Below are 26,113 nucleotides of genomic sequence, written 5' to 3' on the forward strand. Positions count from 1 at the left end.
TTGCAGTGGCGTGGGCAACCTACTGTTCTCTCAGGCTCAGCCCTCCAGCTTCAACAAAGGGATAATAAATAATATGAGATAGAGCTGGGGAAAGAATTTCTGAGATGAAAGCACTTCACGTTAACACTTGAAATGCACCAGAGAAATGCAAGAAATGCATTCCGTCGCTCAGTAGAAGAGCACCTGCTTTGCAGGCAGAAGGTCTCCCAAGTCTCATCCTTGGCATCTCCAGGTAGGACTGGGAAGGACACTTGTCAGAAGCTCTGGGGAGCTGTTGCCAGTCAGTGTCGACAACACCAGGCTAGATGGAGCCATGGTCCGACTCTGTATAAGCCTGCTTCCTATGTTCCAAATAGTTATTTGAAGGAACGCCTCCTCCCATATGTACCTGCCCAGACCTTAAGATCATCCACAGGGGCCCTTCTCCGTGAGCCCCTGCTGAAGGAAGTGAGGCAGGTGGCTACTAGGAGGAGAGCTTTCTCCGCTGTGGCACCCCGGCTGTAGAATGAGCTCCCCCAGAGAGGTCCACCTGGCAGCTACACTGTACTCCTTTCATCGCCAGCTGAAGACCTTTTTATTCTCCCAGTATTTTAACACTTAATTTTAACTTAAATTTAAATTTTACTGTTTTAACTCTGTATTTTAATTTTATATCAATTTTGCTGCGTGGTTTTTATTCTGGTTGTGCTTTTTATATTGTATTGTGTATTTGTGCTTTTAACCTGTTGATTGTCTTAGTATGATTTTAATTTTTGTGAACCGCCCAGAGAGCTTTGGCTATTGGGCGGTATAGAAATATAATAAATAAATAAATAAATAAATAAATAAAGCTAGCTGCGCCCCTTCCTAGAGTCGGAAGACCTAAAGACGGTCGTGCACGCGCTGGTAACTTCGAGGCTCGACTTCTGCAATGCGCTCTACATAGGGCTACCTTTGTGCCTAGTCCGGAAACTTCAACTAGTTCAAAATATGGCAATTTGCCTTCTGAGAAATGGGAAATGCTGCAATTTTACTGCTGATTTCGGAATGAATGGTTTTTTTAGGCTGTTGTTGTTCATCTATCCAATCCATCATCAATGCAACTCTTCAAAGGTGAGGAGTCCTGACAAACGCACTTCTGCCATTTCTACAGCCCAGGCTGGACTCCCTCAACACAAAACAAACAAATGGGCAACTTGGACATCAACTATGGTGACAAAACCCAATGCTAGTCTATTGTAGCAAACACACATACACACAAGCTTGTGGCACCATAAAGTCTAAAGGAAGCTTTCATAAGCCAGACTTTATCAGCTGCCTGAAGCAGTAACTGCAGTGGGAGGCATAGCACTTAGTTTACATACACAGTAGAATGCAATGGCAGGGTTGCCAATGGTCTCCGCTGCTTTGCATACAGAAAACACACCCACCCACCCCTGTTTATTCTGTGGCATCTGCAAAAATGGCTGAGCAAAGCAACTCCTGCCTGAAATCCTGAAGGCACTGCCAATCAGCGTACAGCAGCAACACTGATCTAGATGGCACCGTGGTCTGACTTAGTATAAGGCAGCGCCTATGTTCCTCCCTGCTCGAAGAAAGCTAGCCCATCAGGGAGAGAGGTTCTGACCCAGACGTTTTCTTGTGGTGCTAGATTTCTATTGGCAAGGTATTTTTATACATCAGGAAGCATTCAAAAACAGAGTCAGTTTCTGGGGTCTCCAATGTGGTGCCCATGGATACTTCCCTTGGCACCTGCCAGGCTCCCTACCACCCCAAGTTTGATTTTGTTTGAGGTATTTAAAAATATATGTTTTTAACTGGGAGGGTGGCATGCTGCAAAGCAAAGGTTGCCCTCCTGGACCATCTTTATTTGGATTCAAAGGAAAGATTTGTGTTTTTGAAGCTCAGACCCACCCTACCCCGCATCTCTGCCTTGTACGTAGGTTCTTGGGCACATTAGTTTGCTTTTTAGCCCCAACAATTTGCCTTCTGAGAAATGGGAAATTTTTGACCGGATGTTGCCCCCACCCCCGGCAGCCATTTTATGGATGGGCAAACGCCACCTATGGCAGCCATTTTGTGAGAGCACCCACAAGTCTCTGAAAATGTGCCTACGAACCCCAAAAGTTGGGGACCCCGGTCTATTTTACCACCACATTCTCCTGGATGTGGAAATCTAGCCTACAATTAATTACAAAGAACAGGGGTGGGAGAGAGCCGCTGCAAGACTCTTGAAATTACTTTTCTGTGGAGTGCACGTTTGGTGACACAGCCAGTAGATTTTCCTTCTAGCAATACAGAAGGAGGAAAACTGGTCCTTCAAGTTGAGTGCATTGTAACCTTTGCATTCCTCTGAAGATATCAGGCCTGTGACAGAGAGTCAAAGACTTTTAACCCATCTTGGACACATTCAGACCCAGCCACAGCATTTCCCCCCTCGACACAAGCCTTTTCCAACCTGGTGCCCTCCAGATGTGTTGGACTACAACTCCCACCATCCTCAGCCAGGCTGGACATTGAAGTCCAACACATCTAGAGAGCACCAGGTTAGGGAAAGCTAGTCCAAAGAACACCATTTCCAGTCTGTTTATTTACGCAAACTCACAAATTCCGTTTTGGGGCGCAAATGGATGCTATTTTGTAGAGAAGGCTGGCTGGCTAAAGGAAGTAGTGGCAGCTCCTGTCAAAGTTTTGCTGGTCACCATTTCAGGGTAATAAGACAATTTCCCCGCAACCACCATTTATCCCCAAAGAGGCTGCTCTTTTACTTTCCCCCTTGCCGATAATTAAAACACGCAAACCATAAAAGCTAAAGGAAATTTTTAAGCAGCAGCTGTACAAGAAATTTACAACAACCAGGGTTGTGAACATGCTACTTTAAAAAGTTAAAAATTAGGGATCCAGAGAAACTGAATGGCGCATAAACAGGGCTACCCACCAATTCATGCAGCCCTTGATTTGGTACATGTGCTGAGCCCCCGAGTTCTTCCCAAGGTCAGAGATGCAGAGGAGGATTTTTCCTAGTGAAAAAATGGGCCTGCCCAGGCTCCCTTCCTCTGGTCTCACTTCTTTTCTCTGGCTTCCAATCATTGGGTGGTTTTTCCAGCTTTTGCATCTTTTCCCACCCCCTTCCAAATGGCCGAAATGCCTCTCCTACGGTGTAGTTACTAGCAGAAAGAGCTTTATGGCAAAGTATGCTGGTATTTTTGGCCCCCGCCCACCACTGCAATGAGGCCTCCAAGCACTTCAAAACTGAATCCCGTCCTCGGGCTGAAATAGGTTCAACGTCCGTGGAGAAGACGACCACGGTCTGGATGCATAGGCGTGCGCAGCACTTTTCATTAGGATGTGCACCCAGGGGATTTTTTTTAAAGGTGAACATTTATTGAACACTCAGTCATAAAGGACATTATTTGTATTCATTTAGTATTTATTAGACACTGATGTCCTACTCCGTGTTTGGCTTGCATGACTGCGAGAGGGCCATTGCAGTTGCGTGCGTGTGTGTGATAAGGAGATGTTCCTGAAGTCCCAACATTGGTGGGGAGTTGTGGTAATACTGGCCAGAGAAAAGGTTTAGGAGGTGTTATTAGCCTTTGGGGGCCTTCCTCCTTGCCTCTTTCAAGTGTGGCTCGTGGCAGGACGGCTACCAACAGAGCGATCCCTTTTTGCTCCTGCTGCCAGGAGAAACAGCGCTCTCTCAGATGCAGTAGTTATTTGGTGTGGTGGAATAGTCAGACAGCAGCTGGAGAACTGTTCCCGCTGCATCTGGATCCCCCTCTGGATTCCTACGCAAGGGCCCCCTCAGTTCAGCATTTATTGCTTGAAACGTTAGGGTGTGCTTGGACACACCCGGCACATCCCTTGCGCACGCCTATGGCTGGATGGCCCAAGCCTCTTCATGCGAAATGATGCTTCTCTTGCGTTTTAGGAAACACACATGCTCAAGCCCATGTTCCAAATTTTATTTTCAAGTAGAGCCAGAAGCAACTATTAGAACACTCTGCAAAGGTAATGTCCTTATTTACAAAAGGCAGAATCTTAACCCTTTCCTAGATCCGGTTGCCATCCTTTAGTTTGTCCTGTGGCTTTTCCCCAAACTAAAGGCCTTTCATCATCCCCAGCCAGAGGAAAGCTCCTTGAGATTAAATTAATCTATGGTGACCATATGAAAAGGAGGACAGGGCTCCTGTATCTTTAATAGTTGTATAGAAAAGAGAATTTCAGGTGTCATTTGTATGCATGCAGCACTTGGTGAAGTTCCCTCTTCATCACAAGAGTTAAAACTGCAGGAGCCCTGCCCTCTTTTGCATCTGGTCACTGTGACTGTTTCGATGAAGCTTTAACTGTTGTGATGAAGAGGGAATTTCACCAGGCGCTGCATGCATATAAATGACACCTGCTGAAATTCCTTTTTCAATAAAAGATACAGGAGCCCGGTCTTCCTTCTCATATGGTCACCCTAATTACTCCCTTTCTATGTGTGGAAGAGGGGAAGCTTTAAAAAAGAAAAGAAAAGAACCCCCTCTGCATTTTTTTAAACAAAAAAGGGTCCATTTGCTCTCTTTAAAAAAAAAAGCCAAGGCACGACAGGAATCAAAGGCATGTACATTTCAGTAACAGCTCCCCTCCCAAACTCACCTGGCATTTCCAAACCTTCCCTCCAGGCAGGCCAAGGTTCATACCAGAGAGAAAAATGCAAAAGAATAGAAAAGCCACAAGAGCCGTTGAAGAATTCTTTAGAGACTGGCACACTCCAGAAATCAGCACCGTACCATCTTCATGCATCCCAGTGTGTTATTTACAATGAAGAGTGCACATTCAAAGGGTGGGATGGGGGGGAGGAATTATACACCAGCAGTGATCAGGTCTGAGCTTAAAATGAAGATAAGCAACTGGAAAAATCACCAAAAGGTCATAGGAATGAACTTGGCGAGTGGGAAGGTTTCCCCATGGACTGATGCAGGGGAAGAAATACGGACAGGGGCTCCCATCCAGCAAGGCTTCAGTGGTAGAAGGCAAGAGAAGGGAAAGGGGATTCCACGGTGCTGATCTTTTGGCCTGAGATGCAACTGGGGGATGGGAGAAAAAGAGAAGGAGGGCGACATGTTTGCCTCTGCTCCCTGCACTGCAACACAGACACGCTTGCAAGAGCTCCCAAACCAGTATGCAGAGTTACAGAGCTTTGGGTCACGGTTTCCGTTCTTAACATCACCCTGTGATCCTCATTCATCCCAGTTAGGCTCAAGCCCTGTGGCCGGGAAAACCACCCAACGATTGGCAGATTGGCAGCTGTGGGAAAGGAGCGGGGTCGTGGGAAGGAGGTGTGGCCATATGGGGAACCCCAGTGGGCTGGACTTGGTCCGTGAGCCTGAGGTGCAACATCCCAGCTCTGGGGCTGCAGCTCCAGCAACAATCCTATTGCACTGCCATCGTAAGAAACACCTCCCCTTTGAAGGCATGCAGAGAGCCACTCTTGGGGGCGGGGTTGTAGGAGGGGACAGCTGGTTGTCCAGGAGACAAGAACCCCATTTCAACCTTAGCGCTGCATTGTTCCATCAGCAATATGTCATTTGGTCTTTTAGGATTCTTTGTAGTAATGGCAGCTTAGTTCGTAGGCTGAAGTAATTCTACTGATCAAGTAATGCTGAGAAAGATGGAATGATGGGCAGAACCAACTCCAGGGATCAATCTGCTGTACAACAGTGGAAGTGAAGCCTAGATGTTGGTGAAATTACCCACAGCAGCTACACTTCCATTTACAACTCAAAACTCTTCTGCCGCTTAAGCAGAAGCGACATGATTTCAGGCACAAAGCGGAAAGCCCAGCTCCAAGAGGGGTGTATTTCGTCAGGAGCTCTCTGGCACATTTGCACGACAAATCTAAAACCAGTTTCAAACCGTTTTTAACTGTACCTGGGTCCCAACCAAGGAACCCCAGGTATAATTATTTCTGTGGGCAGATGCGAATTACTAAAAGAATTGCCCCAACTTCAAGAGGAGATAAGACACTAAAAAACAGGTTTCAAGCCAGTTTGAATTTGAAGTTAGATGCACCCATCTAAAAATATTGTGAATTCCTTCCCACCTGTCATAAAGTCCCTGTTTCTCCCCATAATAGACAAAACGTATCAAGGGACATTTCCTAATAGCATTGTAGGGCGTAGAAATTACAATGAAAGCTATAATCTGCTTTGTTATACACCTGCTCCTTCTCTTACCTGCAAGACTTAAAACACTTGGCGGTGTAGTGAGGGATAAGGTTAGAAAAATAAAGAACCAACAATTACACTTGAAGCCAAGTCCTGTAGTTTTACAGTTGCAATCCACAACGTACTCATTTTAGTTGCTTGTGGACTGCAACCTTGATTTCTGACTCAGGGTGAAACAATGTTCAACAATTGACCAGCAATCCACCCAAAGCCATGTTCAGGCCAGTTTTTTTTTAGCTGAGGTCAAGTGTCTTGGATCAACTTAGTTAGAAACCATTGGGAAATGGCCTCATGTTGCTTGGAGATTGACGTGCCACCACTGGGTTCCTCTCTCAGTGCAGTCCATCTAAAACACAGGTGAGGGACTCTTGGGCCAAGCACGACTCCACAGGTGTTGAAGCTTCAGAAACACGCCGTCGCAATCTTCAAGCGCTTAAACGGACACATTTAAGGTCAACATGCGGGATATTGCTTTGCAGGAGTTGCAAAATCCTTTGGAACGATCACACAGAAAGACACGTGCAAAACGCGGTCATCGTTGCTACATAATCTCAGTTAACATCTCTCGCGCTGGAAGAGATGACAGTCACTCAGGAAAGAGTAAAAATAAAAATGCACCAGCTAGTCATCTGAAGGCAGGTTTACAGCAGAATCAAACTTGGAAAACGGCAAATTGAGCATTTGCAGGAAGGCACAGCCTATTGGGCATGCTGGCATCCTTTGCCCGTCGTTTTGCTACTTGAGACTACATCTCCATCACCCGTTTGTGAGGCTCGCTTAAAACGCAAGTGAAAACGAGGCAAGTTGAATTTTTAACATCGAACAAAGGAAACTGGCATCGCACTCGTCAGTTACAAAAGGGGGATTCTGTGGCAGCCTTGTTGTCTACCGTATGTCCGTTTTCTCAGCAATATACCGAGAGTAGAGGCGCCCCAGAGGAATCCGTCTCTGTGTCCTGGAAAGAAGAGCCTGTGCTCAGTGGAGATCCTTGGGGTGGGTGGGTAGGGGGTGGGAAGAAAAAGAAGAATTTTTTTTGGTAAAAAAGTTCATATTGGATACAAAGCCTGGCAAATGCACGCTCAAAGGGTATAACTATAACCAGGGCTGTATTACAATCTGCACCAAAAGAACTCTGAGGTTCTGTGCAAACAAACAAAAAAACCCAAATAAATGACTAGGAATGGAGGTTTGTAGATTGGCTTTGTTTTAAGATCCTTAGTGAATTCCTGCACTGAGCAGGGGGTTGGACTTGATGGCCTTATAGGCCCCTTCCAACTCTACTGTTTTATAATTCTATGAAAGGCGGATGTTTTGAAGACTATTGTAATAGGCAGGCTTCCCCAACCGGGCACCTTCCAGATGTGCTGGAATACAACTCACATTGGCCATGCTGGCTGGCAATGATAGGAGCTGCAGTCCAACGTTATTTGGAAGGTGCCTGCTCAGGAAAGGCCACAGCAGGGCACAAATATCACTGGGTTTGTTAAAGCGTCTGGCTGAAGCAAAAACGACATGAGCCAGATGCTGGAAATCCCCTTCTCCACCCAAAAGGATGAAAAGGCATTTGAAACGGCACAAAATCAACAGACCTCAGCCACCAAAATAATGGGCAAACAGCATAAATGCACTCCCGCTCCGGGAAAATGGCATCCATTCATAATTCATCGGACTTAAAAATAAAAAAATCATGATGTAAAAAACTGGATCTGTTTGTATTTATGTAAACTTTAATGGGCTTTTATTTATTTTTTAAAATCCTGTTTCTGCTTGCCATAGAGAAAGAGCACTAAAGCCCAACAGACTACCGAAGTCTTGGTCAACATTCACTGCTGGCCAAGATCTCACAGCGTGTGTTTTTAAGTGTCCCTTTGTAACCACAACAGCTCAAGGCTCGCTTTAAAAATAAAGAAACGGAGGCTAAGACATTGGCCCAGTTCAGACAACACGTTTCTCAATGGTTTTTACACCACCGTTGAGAAATATGATGGCTGGAGGGAAAGCTCCATGCAATGGTGGGTTTTTTTTTTTAAAGAAAACATTCCACGCTGAATATCCACACAGTGCAGAGGAGAGTTCCTGCACAACCACTGTGTGTTGTGAGGTGGGTTCCATGGAGTTTCCTATTGCGTTGACTTTTCCCGCTGGCTACAGAGTTCCCTGGCAAGAGTGGCGAAAAGAGTGAGTGCCGCTCTAGGAGAGCCGCTGGGTTTTTTGCAGCAATGGCTGATGGGATACCATCGGGAGGACTGGGAGAGGAGAGAGGGCAGAGGACCTGTCAATCAAATGTCACAGTGGATTTTACTCAACTCCACAGGAACCCACAGTCACACAACGGTGGAGTTACAACATGTTGTGTGGGGAGTACCCCCTACAAACTCAACCGTTGAGTGGGGTTTTCCCACTGCGTAGAGAAACGTGTTGTCTGAACTGAGCCATTCACAACCCAAGCCCAATGCTCATACATGGTAATTGTACAAGAAATCACATCCCTGTTTATAACTAACCCGAGACCCCACATAAAACCCACGAACTGCACCCAGCCAGTCTTGCATCGAGCCTAGAGAACGCGGCTCGACTGCAAGCTATTCTTGTTGCTCTCAACCTTTGTCAAAGTCAAGTGACCCTAAAGCAGGCGCAGGCCCTCCAGGCCTTTTAGGCCTACAACTGCCATCAGCTCTCAGCATGAGCTATGTCAGGGGTGCAGAACTGTTTTTGGTGGCGGGGCTGGATGATGGCAGTGGCCGAGGCCCCACCCAATGATGCCAACCCCTTTTTTCTTTTCACGCTGGAAGGAGGCATGTTCCCAGCATGGAGAAAGAGACCCTGACAGCTGTATGGCTGTCTTCGATCAGGGACAGCAGAAAAGAATGTCCTCCGAGGGGATTCCTCCAGGGGCAGGGCTTGTAGCCTAAGTCCTGCCCCTTGGAGGAACTCCAAGAGGCTGTATGGGCTGCATTGGGGGGGGGGGCTGTGGGCTGAATGAGGTCCGCAGCCTGGAGGGTCAGTACTCCTGGCTGATGAGACGTGGTAAGCCAAAAGCAACTCGAGGGCCACGAGTTGCCCACCCCCTGCGCTAAAGCATAGCTAAGGCACACCAGTGAGGTCACATGTGACAGTCACTTCATCTTTAAGAACAAGAGGCAGATGGAAAAAGGAGGGGGAGGGAGGGAGGGAGAGAAAGAGGAGAGCCACACAGGTCTGTAGCATCCTTTTAAAGCAGAGGTGGGCAGATCACTGGGCAGCTTGCCATAAAGCTCCTGACTGTTAGAGCAGCATGATAATGGAACCAATGACCTAAGGAGGCCGTGGACTCTCCCACGCTAGAGGCCTTCAACAGGCAGCTGGACAGCCACCTGTCAGGGATGCTTTAGGGTGGATTCCTGCATTGAGGAGGGGGTTGGACTCAATGGCCTCATAGGCCCCTTCCAACTCTACTATTCTATGATTCTATGATTGGCAAGAGCTCCCAGTTGTTTGAGAGTAGCAACAATATCACTGTTACAATTTAAATTAGACTGAATTGAAGGAAGCATGGTGCAGCTAGGAGTGGACTTTTGTGCGAAAGGATGAAGATCTGAATTCAGTTCTGGTAATGAAAGCAAATTCCTGGGCTGTTCTTTAATTCTGCATGTGTGGGTTTTTTTAACGCCTTGCTCCAGTTGAAGGATCTTGGGATTTTAATAATTAAACAAAGTAGATCCAAACAAGGCGGACGTCTGCCCACCCCTGACTTAGAGGCATCCCAGCCCTTTATTCTAAATGTATGGCAGGTTGGTGGACCTCATGATTCTAGCAAAAAAAAACCCCAAAGTAGATCCTGCAGTCTCCAAGTTTGCACAGCCCTGTTTGAAAGTACCTGGGAAAGGGGAAGAAAGGAAAAATGTGCACCTATGGAAAGGGTAACAGGTATACAGCCAGCCGCTAGAATCCAACACAAGCAGGGGAGCCCTCTGAAATGTCTGCAGCCGTGAGCGCTAGAACCTGCCTTTGAGTAAAGACTGAAACCTGAGATTCTTTGCAATCCACTTCATCTGGTGGATTCCCTTTTCAAGATCGCAGCCTGCCGTCCATTAAACAACAACAGCCACCCCAATTCCAACTATGGGTTCAACTATGGAATGGTCTCCCTGATGAAGCCCACCTGGGACCAACATCTTTTCGGCGCCAGGTTAAGACCTTTCATTTTTCTCAGGCATCTGGCAACGTACGATGAATTTTAATTAGGTCCTGGATTTGTTTTATGGTTGATTGCTTAAAGTTGTTTTTAGATATTTGTTGTCTGTGTGTGTGCGGTCCATTTGTTGAGTTTTAAGTGAATTGTTTTTTAAAAACTTTGTATACTGTATCTTTAATAGTTTTAAATTTTTGTAAACCGCCCAGAGAGCTTCCGCGATGGGACGGTATAGAAATGTAAAATAACAATATTAATTTCTAGAGACCTCCCCTGACCCTCTGCACATGCACACTCGCTCTCCATCCTCCAAGCCTTTGGCTTGGGTGGAAACTGTTATTGGAGGAGAGAATTCAGAATCTGTTGAGTCTCAGCTGGCATTTAAAAAACCAAGAGCAAGTTCCTAGCCCTTAGGGCTGTGCAAACCGGCTTGAAAACGCACAGGCACCGCCTTGAGAAACCTCAGAAGCCAACAGAGCATGGAGCACCACTTCCAGGAGTCCGAGAGCAGAGCTTCCATACCTTGTACAGTACTTTGCCTCTCTCCGTGGCTAGCAGAAAGAGAATAACGTTACAAAAGAGCTTTTGCATACATTATACAGGTCAGTAGGCCCAGAGGAAGAAATGTGTAATGGGCTTGTGATGGGGAGGAGCGCTAAGGCAGGGTGAAGTGAGTCTAAATGGAAGAACAGTCCAAATGTGTTTCATTCATTCATTAGGCGTTTTACTTCGCTTTAATGTAAAAAGAAGAAGAAAGGATCAGATCATGCAAGCACTGAAAACAAGTCAAACACACAAAAAACAAGCACTTGTGTAAAACCAATTGCTACAGTCCCCTTCCAGCTCACGCCTTCTCTTTTCCTTCATCATAAATAGCACAGAAAGAATGTCAATAAGAAAATCCAGCTGCAAAGTGGCCCGTGGAGAGAGGAAAACAAAGTTCCCAGTACATTTCCAGCCTCAATTAAAAATGCTGGTGTTCACCTTGAAGCCCTAAATGGTTTGGGAACAGGTTAGCTAAAGGTCTAGAGGTACAATCCTGCCCCTACGCTAAAGGTCTGCTTCAGAAGTCCTGCTTGTGCGCCTGCTGGTAAGATCAGTTGTGCTGACAAGCACAAGGGGCAGGGCCTTTGCGGTGGTGGCCCCTGCAAACCCAGAAATCTCTTTTAATCAACTTACACCTTGCTCATTCAGTACAGGCATTTATTTGAGCCTTGAAGACCACTCCATTGCTTTTTAACTAATGCTGTAAACAGCTTAACTATAACAGCTTTCTTTTTATACTGGGCCTGTCCAGACCACACACTAAGCCATGCTTTGGCCACTCACACTTTTGCAGCAAATGGTTAGTAAACATGTTTAAACCATGGTTATGTAGCCACCACGGTTAGGAATGGTTCACACAATGCGCTAAGCCATAATGTTTAGCTCAAAATGCTGAACCACAATTGCTTAGCGTATTATCTGAACAGGGTCACTATAAACTTTAGCGAGTTTTCTGATGCGCCTTCCAACAACTATATTTGCATCATTCCTTACAATGTGTGCTGCTTTGTGAGGGCATCTGTGGCATTACCCACATTTCTATTCTCTTAGGTATGTCTGAGTTGAGTATGTCTAGAGAGTGCGGAATGCTGGACTGAGTGGGTGTGGTTGGTGATGCTGTGGAAAGTGGGAGGAGTCTATATATTGGGGAGCTGAGTGGTCCGAGGTGTTCAGTTGGTGGTTGGGTTTTGGAGGGTAGATGTGTTTAGCTGAGTGATTTCTTGTCAAGAGTTGTGTGAGGAGCGAGTGAAAATAAGATCATAGGGTCTAAGGTTGGTTACTACCAGTATTCTTAAGAATAGGCAGGATTGGAATATAATTCAAAGGAACTAAGAACTGTAAACTACAATAAAAATTTCTTTATTTTGCTACCATAAAACCACATGTCAGTTTGGCTGTGTCTCCTGCTCTATTAGTTCATAAATAAACACATTACATTAAACCTTCAGCCTGCTATATTCATAGAAAAGCCTTTTCCAAATCCCCTTAGCTTTTCCCTCTGCTATAAGGGAAAGGTTATACTTTTCTTTTTACCCCTTCCTCAGGTATTTAAGTGGTGGTGCTTAGCCCGAGGGAGGTGTGCGTGACAAAGCCTTGTGTGTGTGTGGGGGGGGGGGGGGCGTCGCAGCATCTCTCTGAAAAGGGCTCATAAATACATTGGAAAAACGATGTTGTCAATCATTCTTTGGACAGAATTCCACAACATGGAGCAAGTTGCACTTCTGACCCCGTTGGCCACACTGGCTGGGAAGGACGGGCGTTCCAGTCCAAGATATGTACAACTGGCACTGTGGATGCTAAAAAGAGAAATCAACTCTGGTGTTTGATAAACGTGTTAAAAACTATTTTATTCTTTAAATCCAAAAAATACTCTACTCAACGTTTCGGACGTATTGTCCTTCCTCAGGAGCTGGAAACAGTTGCTGTGCTAGCAGGAGCTCCTGTGTCTCACTGGTTTTCTCACCCGCTGTTTCCAGCTCCTGACGAAGGACGAGACGTCCGAAACGTTGAGCAGAGCATTTTTGGATTTAAAGAATAAAATAGTTTTTAACACGTTTATCAAGCACCAGAGTTGATTTCTCTTTTTAGCATCCACGCTTATTGGTGCGGTTTTTCCCCCTACATCAGCAACTGGCACTGGCCATGCTGGTGATGTGAGTTGCAATCTGACACAACCGGAAGGCACCGGGTTGGGAAAGGCTGAGCTATTGAGACAGGAACAACAACGTTTATTCCGTGAAGAAACCTTACCTGCAGCGCTGTGCCGTCCCTGCCGCATGTGCCTGGCTTGCATATCTGCAGTGGTTTCTACAGATATCTGGACAGACAAATCTGGAAGGTAGATCACAAAGAGGTTGAAAAGGGAAGGGACACGAACCCTACCCACAGAGTTGTTTCCTGTACACGTATCTTGGGCATATCCCCAAGGGTGTGAAGGTGGCAAAAGCACTACACAGTTCATGCAGGCACACATTTAACACGGGGGCAGGGAGTTGCAGCCCAACACTGCTTCCCGACGTGCTGCAACGGGTGGCAAAGCCCGGTTTGAGATGGCTGAAGAGCCAGTTTGCTCGCTGTTATGAAAATGCTACCGCTCTTTCGCTTAGACCCTGGTGTAAGCAACATTTGTATTTATTTCAGTTTATAGCCCTTCTATTCATTCTCAAAATCGCCCTGCAATTTACACTGCCATTATCCCCATTTTGCAGATACAAGACCGAGGCCAAGAGACAGAATGATGGCCAGCAAAACCGGAGCCCGACCGGAGATTTTGGATCAAGGGTCCCACATCTGCCCATTTCCCTCATGCTTGGACCTATTTGCTAAGACAGAGCTCACCCCATGCTCTCTACGCGCACCATGAACGTCTCATTTATCAAGCAATCCCAAGTAAGAAGCTACTTGTGGCATACATGGCCATGCAGCCTCCCATGCTTATTTGGTCTACGGAAGGAAAGTATATAGAGAGAGCAGGGGCAGCTGTCTTTCCCCAAGCTTGTGCTTTGCGATCCGAGACCAGGGAATCAAGTGGTTGTCCGGAGGGATCTCATGGTGGCTCTATGCAGAATCGGAGGGACCAGGTCTCAATAACAGTGAAAGCGCTTGTCTTTAAGTCCTTCTCAGATGTGCTCCATTTGGGAGAGCCGCTTTCTAATCTCAGACCCCCAAACTGATCTCCCACTGTCTGCCCTGTGGGTAAGAACATAAGAAGGGCCCTGTTGGATCAGACCAAAGGCCCATCTAGTCCAGCATTCTGTTCGCACAGTGGTCAACCGGATCCTCGTGGGGAGCTCACCGGTGGGACATGAGCAGAAATGCACCCTCCCAGAAGGACTGCCCTAGAGCAAGGCTGCCCCCTTGACTTTCCCCATTCCAGATGTTTGCTGCACCCACAATGGTCCACAAGACACCTTTGATCTTTCCTCACTCAGGATCCACCTTTAATCCTGAATGTGGAGAAGGGTGTTAGACAAGTTCTTAGCCCTCGAGGACGAGATCCAATTCTCTCTCTTTTCAACTTCATCTCTTCTTTCAAAAACATCCTGGGCTATCAAAACCAATTCTTTGCCCAGTTTTGAACATATTACACTCCTCTCTCTCTCTCTCTCTGATGACAAATCAGTGGGGCTCCTACAGTTTTAAGAGCTGCACCTGAGAGGGAATTTCAGCAAGGAAGAAAGAAGCATGGCTGATGGCACAAATATGAGAAACCCAGGAGCTCCGTCCCCCTTTGTGTCCAGTCATTCTCTCCCCTTTCGTGTGGTCAAAAAAGAAAGCAGTGGTAGTTAATCCTCCCCCCCCATGCTGCCATTCTACACACACATTGGCCCCATTCAAAAGACACCTTAACCATGGTTTTAACTACGATGGTTAAGCCAGAAAGCCAAGCCGTGTTCAGTAGACACCTTAAACCATGGCTTAAACCATGGCAAATAAAGCAAAAAGCCTCACTGGCAAATTCATCAGCGTGGTGACAATTTCAGCAGTGGTAGGAAGGGGTGCAGCTAGGGAGTAGGAGCCAGTCAGCAGACCTGCAGAAGTTGCTCACCTTCTCTGCTACAGTGTCCCCCCACTCCCCTAACTCTTTGGTTGTTTCTCTCGCTGAACTAACCCCCCACCCGCCCAAATATTATAATCTTCCCTTTGAAAAGAGGCAGTCAGAGCCCTTGATGGTTTTGGGCAGCTGCTTTTCTGGACCGTTTCCTCTGCCCCTGGGAGCGCCGCAAGAAACGGAAGGTTCACACGTACCTTCTCCGCTAGCGACCACGGAAGCCAACATGGTCTCATTGCCGCTGTCGGGTGGGTTGCCTCGGTTCGCGGACTCCTCCCGGCTCGGGAGGGTCGGGGCAATGACCCGGGGTCGGGTCGGGCGTTTCCGCGTGCTGATGCGTATGATCCCCCGGACCAGCCTGCATTCAGCATCCTGCTCGTCCAAGTGGTAGTCCTGAGTGATGCTGTTGATGAGGTCCGAGATCTTGTTGGTCTTCTCCAGGAAGACCGTGTCTGACGTACACTTGGCCAACTCGTCGATCTGGTGGACGCTGAAGAGCTCGGTCAGTTTCCGGAAAATCAAGAAGTCAATCTGCCGGCTGGACATGGAGATGGAGCTGATTTGGTCCTCGTTCTCAAAATCCAACTCCTCGACGAAGGAACAGTGTTCCTCGGAGCTTCGCTGGCTATTGGGGGGAGGCTGCTTCTCTACGCTGTTCTGGGAGAGTTTTTCCGACACAGGCTCCTTGTAGCACGAGTCGGTGTCCGTGTGGGAGCTGGGGTTCTGGTTGGGAAAAAGCGGGATCCCTTTCAGTTTCAAGTCCGAGTAGCTGAAACTGCTGCCCACCGTGCTCTTCTTGGTTTGGCTCCCGTTCTTTTCCGGTGGGGAGCTACTGGCTGGGCTGCTGGGCAAACGGCCATTGCGCTCCCAGCTCTTCCCTTCCTCAGTCAAGGAATCATTGTACGAGTACGAGATGGTGGGCCGGCAGTCCCGGAAGCAGCCTCCGCACGTCACGATGCAGCAGAAGACGGCTTTGTAAGCACTCCAGGCTTGGGACAGAGTGGAGCAGCACGGAGGCCGGGGAGCTTCCGCGGGGTCAGAAATAAAGGTGTCGGTTTCTCCCTCCCTCCCATTGGAGTCTTTGGGATCGACTTTGCAGGCCTTCCTGTCCCGGGCGAGCTTGCGCGTCTGCTTGAGCTCCGGGGTGGAGCCGCTGAACACCTCCAGGCTGATGTTGGTCACCTTGGGGGAGTTGATCCTCTGGGGGACAGCAACATCTTGAGCGGGCTGGTGGTAGCTGCCGAGGTGTTGGGGATGCCCTTGTCTCATTCCATGCATGACTTGCCACCCGTTGAGACTCCTGATTTGGGAATGGGAGGGGAACACTCAGAGGAAAATTCTTTCTCTCGCCACACTGGACCCAGATAACCTGAGCAGTAGCACCGGAAGAGGAAGGAATCAAGCGCCCCCAGTCCCCCGCCCCCACTCCCAAGTCAAGACTCTCCTCTACAATCAAGGCCCCTTCCTTTCTGTGTTATATTTGAGCTGTTGAGCAGGATCCACACAGAAATCACACAAAGCAGAAAGGATCACATGTGGATCACAGGGGCGCAAGGATCAAAAACAGACTGTACAGCTGGGCTTGGAAAGGGCATTAACTACTGACCGCCCAATTCAGAATCCCACACAATCCTGGTTTGGGTCCAGGTTGCCTGTGGGATTGTGTTCCCCCATAAAATCTGCCCCGCATACTCAAGTCCTCTGGGGAGAACTTACTTCAGTCAGCCAAAACTAGGCTGACAATTGTGACCCAGAGGACCTTTTCTTCTGTCGCCCCCAGGCTGTGGAATGGCCCGCCGGAGGAGATTCATCAACTTAACATTCTCTCCGAGTTCAAGACAGCCATAAAGACTAGCCTCTTCCGGCAGGCCTACCCAGATGAATTTTAAAATAAGAATTTTAAGATGTCTTGATTGTTATTTTGATATTGTATTGGTTGTATATGCTCTTCTAATTAATTTTTATGTATTTGATTTACATATATTGTATTGTTGTACTAATGTTGTTCCCTGCCTTGATCCAAAGGGAGAGGCGGGTAAGAAATAAATAAATAAATAATAATAATTACCACAATCCTCTCCTCTTTGTGCGACTTTCTTGCAGATCCCACCTGCAGCTCCGAAAGCAGGCAGGCATGTTTCCTCTGCCCTGCACACCGTGGTGCATTTGGAAATGCAGACGCTCATCGTGACCGTTCCCATTGCCACGCCCTCCCAAAATGCAGGCTGCTGCTTTGATCCATACTAACAAACCCATTCTAGCCACCTTCCTCTCCACCAGGAGCAAGTCTTTTGTAAAGCTAGCGGGTCCAAATTACCCATTCAAAGACCAGGCCACCCCGAAAAACTTCGCATTCTAACAAGGGACAATACGTTGCTGCTGGGGAAATTCATTTTTGCCTCCAGGGACTGCATGATCGCACGGTGGTTCATCAGCCACGGTAGCTTGTTAACCAAGCCTGGTCATGGGAGTTGCATGCCAGGGTGTTAGCAGAATTACACTCAGCAGCACGGCTTGTTGTGTTGTGCGAACCTGGCCAGGGTGATTAGCTGCCGTGGGTAATAAGCCACCCAGAACCCATGAGCTGCTGTAGGGTTCTGGGTGGTTTATAACCCATGGCAACAAGCCACCCTGGCTGGGTTCATACAGCAAGCCTGCTAGGATGATTTCATCTAAGCTCAGAGGGAATAGGGAAGACTGAGGTGGGTAGCAATGACATCAGCATCCCTGAGGCTAAAGCAATGCAGGTGCTGCATCCCTGAAGGTCCTGGTTCTGCCTACACCCTTGATCGTTCATAGGAAATCTGCCTTAACAGGGGGAAAAACTGTACACGCGTTAGTTCTGTCTAGTTCACTGCTCCTTGATCCTGTTCCCTCCTCTTGCCCTATGTCCCAGGGTGGTCCAATCACTCAGAAGCGGGGACGCAACACTGTCAAATTTCTAAGGAGAGACTTTGGGCGCTGAACAGGAACCGCCCCGGTTTCCTCGTCCCACAGCACTGCCTATAGGAGGCATGGGGAACGTGCCACCTTCCAGACGTTGGTGGATTGCAACCCCCATCAGTCCTAGCTAGCATAGACAATGGTGAGGGTTGATGGGAACTGCAATCTGGAAGACCACACATTCCCCATCCCTGGCATACATGTATCAGATGAAACAAGGCCCTCTGGCACTGAAGAGAGACTTTATTTATGGCACAAAGCTTCAAGTAATCAGATGGAAGGCATCACATGTTTCTTTCTTTTTCGCACGTATGCTGCAGAAGCACAGAATGCTAAATCAGATGCAGAATTCAGCTGCGTAGGAAACTCTGCTTTTTATTTTTATTTTTTTTAAAAGCAAGTTTCCAGCTTTTATGGGAGGGAGAAGAGGCTGGTTGCCAGGTTTGTTTTCCGGCTGCAGCCCGATTCTGGTCCTGAGAGTTTCCAACACTTTGGAAGGGGTCAGGAAAATACTGGGGAATCCTGACCCATAAGGACAATCCCTGGCAAAGTCTCAGAAGGTGGCTGAATAAGATCTGCAGTGGTCTAGGGTGGAGGTGGGGCTTTGGTATCGGGTGTGGCCCCTTGCCCCTCCCCATTCCTGGCAAAACTGGACTCTGCAAAACAGTAAACCCAGCAGAGTTGCACAAGATAAGAGAAATCGCGCTCCTTCTGCCTCATTCGTACAGGGCTAGGAATTCAACTTTTCTCAAGGGCAGGAACAGGATTGCCCGAGGGAAGAATCAGAGGTCTTTTAGAACGGAACGCATCTAACCTACCTTGTACTTTTTCTGACTCCCATCTCTCTCATCTCCACCACCCCAACTTCTTTTGAGTTATTTACCTTTCGTCTTGCCTTCTTTGGGGTTAATCGAGACTCTAAGCAGCTGCTTCGTCCATTTCAAAGGATCCTATGCCCGCAGAGACAAAAAATATATTAATTCTTTTTGTAAAAAAAATTAATGCTTTATCCATCAGTTGATTCAGGGGATGGGTTCTAAGCAAGCATAAATTCTGTTTACATATTGCCATCAGCATACCTGGCACCTTGCAGAAATAGGCAATTTCCTGTTCCCAAGGAGCTTAAAATCTAAAACAGGCGTTGGGGAAGATGACAGAGGAGAAAAGCGGAGAAATAGACATGAGTATTCATGCAAAGCATTGAAAGTTGGCTCCTGAGAACTAGATATTCCAGGGAATTTGTATAATTATGTATCTCCCAAGGTCAGGGAAAGAGGAATGGGGGCAAATGCTGGTACATATTATTAGAATTGGGAATGAGAAGCAGTGTGGCCATGTGTCCTACTTTACAGGGGACAGTTCTCTTTCTGAAGGCTTGTCTGATCCAAGTCTGGCTTAAAGATCAAGTACAATCAGAGGAGAGATGGGAGCCTTGAAGTTGTCCTTCTGAAGTTAGCACCTGTACAGCAGAGGCAAAGGTTACCTGGTCACGGTCTTCCCGCTACAACGAGATGCACTGTATTGCTATTTAAACAATATTTATTTATTTATTTGTTGCATTTTTATACCGTCCAATAGCTGAAGCCCTGCAATAGGAAATCATTACAATAGTCATGGGTTCCAAATCTGCTATACATCCGAATTAGCATACAGACGCCTTATGCAAAACTGTGCCTTCTTCTCTGGCGATGGGGAAGTGGCCACCTTGATGAGGTCATAAGCCAAAGGCCAAACATGAAAAAAGTAGCTTAAGTGAGGACCATGGGAGCACTAAGTGCATGACCAGCCCGAGATATTTTCTTGTCTAAAGGCTTCATCTCATGTACCTGTTTCCCTCGAATTATCCCCTACAGCATAAAGCTGTAGTTGTTGTTGCTAGCTAAATCACACCCCGGGTGGCAGCGCTCCTAAGATCCTTTGCATACCAGGAAAAGGGTTTAAGGGGGGAAATGTAAAAAAATCATTAAAAATCAATGGATGACCCAATCCGATTCAAATTTGGTATGCTTAAAGCTCTCCTTAATATCTATTACTGTGCCTATTTTGATGTCTTTGTCTTTAAAACTCACGCAGATGTAAGCATTTGTTTAATTTGTACTTTAAACATATCAAATCCTCCTCCTGCGCCCCCAGTGGCCGCTTGGAAAACAACAAAAGATTCGCTCCTAAACAGGTAGCAAAATAGGTCGATTCTTTTGGCTTTATAGCAGCGGTCCCCAACCTTTTTGGCACCAGGGACCGGTTTCGTGGAAGACAATTTTCCCACGGACTGGGGTGGGTGGGTGGGTTGAGGGGATGGTTTTGGGAAGCCACGCCCGCCCCCCCACTCCAGCGTCCTGGCTTCGCTTTGGCTAGGTGGGCGCCCAACCGAAGCGAAGCCAGGACGCTGGGGCAGGCGGGCGGCTTCGGAACAGCGCGCCCGGAAGTCCCTCTCCCAGAGCGGCTTCCAGCCGGGCGCGCCGTTCCGAAGCCGCCGCCCCCACCCCGGCGTTCTGGCTTCGCTTTGGCTGGGTAGGCGAGATGGCGCTCTGTGCCCAGGTATGCTGGGGTGGGGGTGGGTGAAAGCAGCTCACCTGCGTGGCCCGGTTCCTAACAGGCCACGGACCAGTACAGGTCTGTGGCCCGGGGGTTGCGGACCCCAATTAAAGCAGGATGCATGGGAGTGCTTCACAGTCAAAGCAGATTATAAACTGGAAAACGTCAGAGTCCTTTGCCTGCAATTCACAGTGATTGCACAGTATAATGCTGGTGTGATGAAGCTACACAGCAGGACAGAAAATGAGCAACTCCACTCCCCCCCCCCCCCAACCGGCCACACACGGCCACACAAGTCATGGTGCACAGCGCCCAAGGCTAGCCAACCGGTTTTGGTACTGAAGCCAAAAATCCCACAAGTGCCCCACCCCCGTTCTCTGGCAGTAAAGATACAATAAATGACATAATAAGCCATTTGCTGTCCTTTCATGATGTCCAAAATCAGCTGCCTTAGGCGGTCGTCTCACTCTGACCAATGATAGGACCGGCCCTGATATTCACACATACGTTCAGGGAGGGTTTCAAAGCTTGCTTGCTTAAGAAAAAGATTCAGAGCTTATCATAAAACAATTAGCCCCAATCTGCATGCACAAGGAATTCCAGAGTGTTTCTGTCAGATGTCCCTGTCCATTACGCCAAAGACTTTAGAGGCCTATCAGAGATCAACCACCTCACTTTCTTTATATGAAGATCATTCAAACAGTGCTCAAGGCAAGAATTTTGCAAGGGTTGCTGCTTACATGGGTGAATAAGGTAGGTTATTAAGAAATACAGGATCAGTTCAGACTTATGTGAACTGCTTAGGGATTTTATTATATTTAGTGGGATATACATAAATAACACAAATAAAAATAAATCAATAAATAAGGCGAAACAATGGCATGGTGCTAATTTAGAATGAACTCTGTGCTCCCTCCTCTGCTCATGGGCCCAGATCTCCCCTCTTGCTTCCTATATTGTCATGAGAACATAACAGGAACCATGTTGGATCAGATCTAAGGTCCATATGGTCCAGCATTCTGTTCACACCATGGCTAAACAGCTGCATGTCGGAAAGCCACAAGCAGGGTATGAGAAACTGAAAGAACTGGGCATGTTTAACTTAGAGAAGATTGAGGGGAGACATGATAGCACTCTTCAAATACTTGAAAGGTTGTCACACGGAGGAGGGCCAGGATCTCTTCTCGATCCTCCCAGAGTGCAGGACACGGAATAACGGGCTCAAGTTAAAGGAAGCCAGATTCTGGCTGGACATCAGGAAAAACTTCTCGACTGTTAGAGCAGTACAAAAGTGGAACCAATGACCTAGGGAGGTCATGGGCTCTCCCACCCTAGAAGCATTCAAGAGGCAGCTGGAGAACCATCTGTCAGGTAGGCTTTAATGTGGATTCCTGTATTGAGCAGGGGGTTGGACTTGATGGCCTTATTTGTTGTTTATTCGTTCAGTCGTTTCCGACTCTTCGTGACTTCATGGACCAGCCCACGCCAGAGCTTTCTGTCGGCTGTCGCTCCCCCCAGCTCCCCCAAGGTCAAGTCTGTCACCTCCAGAATATCATCCATCCATCTTGCCCTTGGTCGGCCCCTCTTCCTTTTGCCTTCCACTTTCCCTAGCATCAGCCTCTTCTCCAGGGTATCCTGTCTTCTCATTATGTGGCCAAAGTACTTCAGTTTTGCCTTTAATACCATTCCCTCAAGTGAGCAGTCTGGCTTTATTTCCTGGAGTATGGACTGGGTTGATCTTCTTGCAGTCCAAGGCACTCTCAGAATTTTCCTCCAACACCACAGTTCAAAAGCATCTATCTTCCTTCGCTCAGCCTTCCTTATGGTCCAGCTCTCGCAGCCATAGGTTACTACGGGGAATACCATTGCTTTAACTATGCGGACCTTTGTTGTCAGTGTGGTGTCTCTGCTCTTAACTATTTTATCAAGATTTGTCATTGCTCTCCTCCCAAGAAGTAAACGTCTTCTGATTTCCTGGCTGCAGTCAGCGTCTGCAGTAATCTTTGCGCCCAGAAATACAAAGTCTGTCACTGCCTCCACGTTTTCTCCCTCTATTTGCCAGTTATCAATCAAGCAGGTTGCCATAATCTTGGTTCGAACTCTACGACTAGTGTACATAGAGATAGTGCCTCTGATACAGGAGGTAGCATATAGCCATCAGGACTAGTAGCCATTCTAGCCTTCTCTTCCAGGACTCTGTCCCATCTCCTTTTAAAGCCATCTAAATTGGTGGCCATCACTATATCTCATGGAAGTGAATTCCATAGTTTCACCATGCGAAGAAGTCCTTCCTCTTATCTGTCCTGAATCTCCCACCAAACAGTTTTATAGGATGACACCAGCTTCAAGGATTATGAAAGACGGAGAAAAATGTCAATGCGTGGTTTGCCGCTAAAACGAAAGTGGGAGAAAGGAAGTCAGAATGTGGGATGGTGTGAATATGAGGAGCTTGTTCAGGTACATCCGGACCAACCCATCATGTGTAATTCAATACAATCTGACAGTAGTAGTTCTGAATTATTTGCAAGATCCAGTCAACTGTGGAGATAACTTCCATTTAAATGTAAATTACTTATTGAAAGTGCGTTGAATTCTGATTAATTATTTTGAAATTGATAGGAATTTAAGAAACTGTTTGGTCAGGTGTCAACTGTTTCTTGGCTAGTCTTAGTAGCCAAATCAAATATTGTGGTTGCCGTATACTGTGGACGCTACTCCTGCTGGTTGGACACATCTCTGCAGAGATGCCAAGTGCCTCCACCATGCAGCAGCTAAAGAAATCCCCCTGCCAACCTTTTCTGCTGTGGAGCAAGAAAGAGGGTTGGAGGGGGGCCCTTCCTGATAAGGCCCTGTGTGGTTCTGAAAGCCTTGCAGCTGCCCTGGGCTCACCATGACAGCCATTTTAAAAGTGGCAGCTCTAGCATGTATATGTAGGTTGTGTGTGTGTGGAGGGGGGGGCAGGCATGGGGAAGAGCAGGCAACTTAGGCTATGGCTAGATGAGGGAGTTGGAGAGCAATGATCTCGTGATTTTATAATCGTGAGATCGTCACCCTCGTCTACACGCGGCCGCCATTTTGGATTTGGTTTTTTGAAGGAGCGCACTAACGCTCGTCTGAAAACTAAGGTTTTTTTTTAAAAAATACCTTCCCCCTCACCCACCCCACCCCCGATAGGTACAGAGCTTCTGAGGAGCTCTGTGCCCCATGCCCTGCTCTTTGCAGTTACTCGCGAGGAGCCAGGACACCCGCTCATCATCCCGAGACTGCAGGAAAAAAGGCTATGCTGATATCCCGGGGCAAGGGAGGGATCATCCCTCCCTGCTCCCGGGATGCCTGGGATGTGGACGCACAGAAATGATCCCAGGGCAATCCCTGGGATATCGTCTGGTCTAGCTATGCCCTTATAGTGCTCTGTTTTGGGCAACAACATCTCTTGGGCCAGAATTGGCTTCCTGTTGCCCCTCTGCATGAGACCCCACTTCTTGGGACTTCTTTCCATTCATCACTCAGGATAGCGACTTCTGCACAAACAAGAAAGGACTATTCCTGCTCTTCAATGTGAACCTTTATGATCAGAGTTTGGGAAGCACTGCACTGTGTTTTCCAGATTCTAGTTTCTCTCCCTCCCTCTCCCATCGTGGAACCTCTCGCAGATGTTCAGGCTCTCTTCAGCATCAAGTAAACTGCAAGGGCTTCCCAGGTATGGAGCAGATGTGTGCCCATGCTACCAAGTCATCCGTTTGGGGAGGGGATACATACACAAACACACACACACATACAGAGGAATGAATGCACTTCCTGAAAGATCTGCGAGAGGCAGGACGACCGTCACACTTTGCCTTTCCAGAATGTGCAAGAGACAGCAATGCAATAAACAGCACGTGCAAAGAGCCCTGGGGGCATTTGTGCTTCATTTCCTCACATATGAAAGCATTAACAAGTTTTTCCTTCTATATTCCCTTAGGGCTTCCCAGAGACAAATGAAGGTGTCTTAGGTTTGTGATGCTCAAGAGCGCCAGGAAGTTCCAGTACCACAGAGCCTACACCTTCCCTAGATTCTCCAGGCCAAAGGCTCACTGGGGTATCATTTGCCATAAGCAAATAGACCAAAGGATGCTCCTTTTGCAAGGTAAAGAAATAATGTTGCAGTGCCTTAAGGCAGTCAGGAAATCCCCCATCGGATTAATTGAGGTTACAGTGAAAACAACAACACCTCTCTCTACCAGTTAATGGTGGGAAACATAACTTTCATTTTCATAAGATCACAGCAACCTGAGTTCTTCCACTGGATCAGGGCCAGTTCTCCCCCTTGAGTAAAATCATTACGATCCCATCATGGTAAAATCATTACGATCCCTCTTGTGCGTTTATACCTCGTAGGACGCACCATGACATTTGTTGTGGTAGTTTGGATAATAGGGAATAATAATAATAAAAAAGAGAGCAGGAAATAATATCACAAAAGCGGTATATGGAATGTGCCCCAACATTTCAATATCAGTGCACTTCAATACCGCTATAAAGCAGTAGTGTAGATCTAGCCCAGACAAAAATGTTTTGGTGCTTGAGAGGCGGGAAATCCAAAGGGAACCCTCTGCCTCTGGAATTAATTTGGGACATCAACCCCCTGGGATCTTTTCCTGCACAGAAAAGGTGAAATAGGATTGCAGGTGTGCACGAAGCTTAAGCCAGTGAATTTCCTATGTTCTGTCTGCCTCCTTTTAAGCCTTTTACTTGTCTGGTGCCTGTGACAGCCATCTAACCCGTGCCGCACAGCTGCCTCTGTTTCTTCAAGGGCCACTTCCTGTTACGAAACTTCGCTGTCCCATAGGCCATACCTGCAGGACTGTGCAAAAGGGTGACAGAACCTGATTTGGAGGATGGGAGGGCAGGCACAGACAGGTTACATCCTGCCCCTCTGTGGCTTGGAGGCCCAAGGTGGCTAGCGCAATGTAAAACCACCACCACCACACCAAGGGCTAAAAATTACAGTTACTAAAAACAACAACAACCCCCCCTGACATTAAGAAGCATCCTCCAAACGCAAACCCAGCAGAGCGAGATTATGCAGCATTAGAGCACACCGAGTTTGTCCATTCCCAGACATGCCCTGGAACAGCAAAGTCTTCATGAAATGCCTGAAGGACAGGAGTGATGGAGTCAAACAGGGTTCTCAAGGAAGGACAGTCCAGACAACAAGTAGCGCACAACCTCCAAGAAGACCGTATCCTGGGAAGTGACACATTTTGGATGGTCAGGGGGCACAGAACAGGAGCTCCGATGAAGACTCACGGATAGCTTCAGATTTGAGGTGGGGGTAAAGCTATCCTGGCCCCAACCCACCGAGGGCTGGAAGTCAAGGCCAGCACTTCAAACGGAGTCCACAAAACACAATGGATGCGAAGATGCTATAACGCTGGAGCTTTATGTGTCAATGTTTAGAACCGGGGTCCCCGACTGTTCTGGGACATCTTGGAACATTTGGGGATTTGAGGGTTTTCTGTGGCCACCAAACAGACCCCCACGGAGGATGTGGCTAGTCACAGAATGGCTGTTGTGATGGCCTGGCTAGTCAGCAGACAAAGAATTCACCTAAGAAACTAAATGCCAGGGGAGGAAGGGCCTTGAACCGCGAAGCCAATCCACATATTTGACTCACAGAAGCACAACAAAATA

The 26,113-nt window shown here is 47.4% G+C and overlaps 1 protein-coding gene across 2 annotated transcripts in view; it reads right to left on the reverse strand.

Moving 5' to 3' along the window:
* Window positions 1-3,761: 3,761 nt before the first annotated feature.
* KDF1 (keratinocyte differentiation factor 1) overlaps window positions 3,762-26,113 on the reverse strand; it is a 29,236-nt gene continuing 6,884 nt past the window's right edge. For both annotated transcript variants that reach the window (XM_063140187.1, XM_063140188.1), the window contains exons 2-5: window positions 18,786-18,852; window positions 15,157-16,259; window positions 13,159-13,239; window positions 3,762-7,178 (exon numbers count right to left, since the gene is read on the reverse strand). In XM_063140187.1, coding sequence (XP_062996257.1) covers window positions 7,096-7,178; window positions 13,159-13,239; window positions 15,157-16,237 — 1,245 coding nt within the window. In that variant the 5' untranslated portion in view covers window positions 16,238-16,259; window positions 18,786-18,852 and the 3' untranslated portion in view covers window positions 3,762-7,095. The remainder of the gene's footprint in view (window positions 7,179-13,158; window positions 13,240-15,156; window positions 16,260-18,785; window positions 18,853-26,113) is intronic.

Source organism: Elgaria multicarinata, chromosome 13 (assembly GCF_023053635.1).
Source record: "Elgaria multicarinata webbii isolate HBS135686 ecotype San Diego chromosome 13, rElgMul1.1.pri, whole genome shotgun sequence".
In the NCBI taxonomy this organism is placed as follows: domain Eukaryota; kingdom Metazoa; phylum Chordata; class Lepidosauria; order Squamata; family Anguidae; genus Elgaria; species Elgaria multicarinata.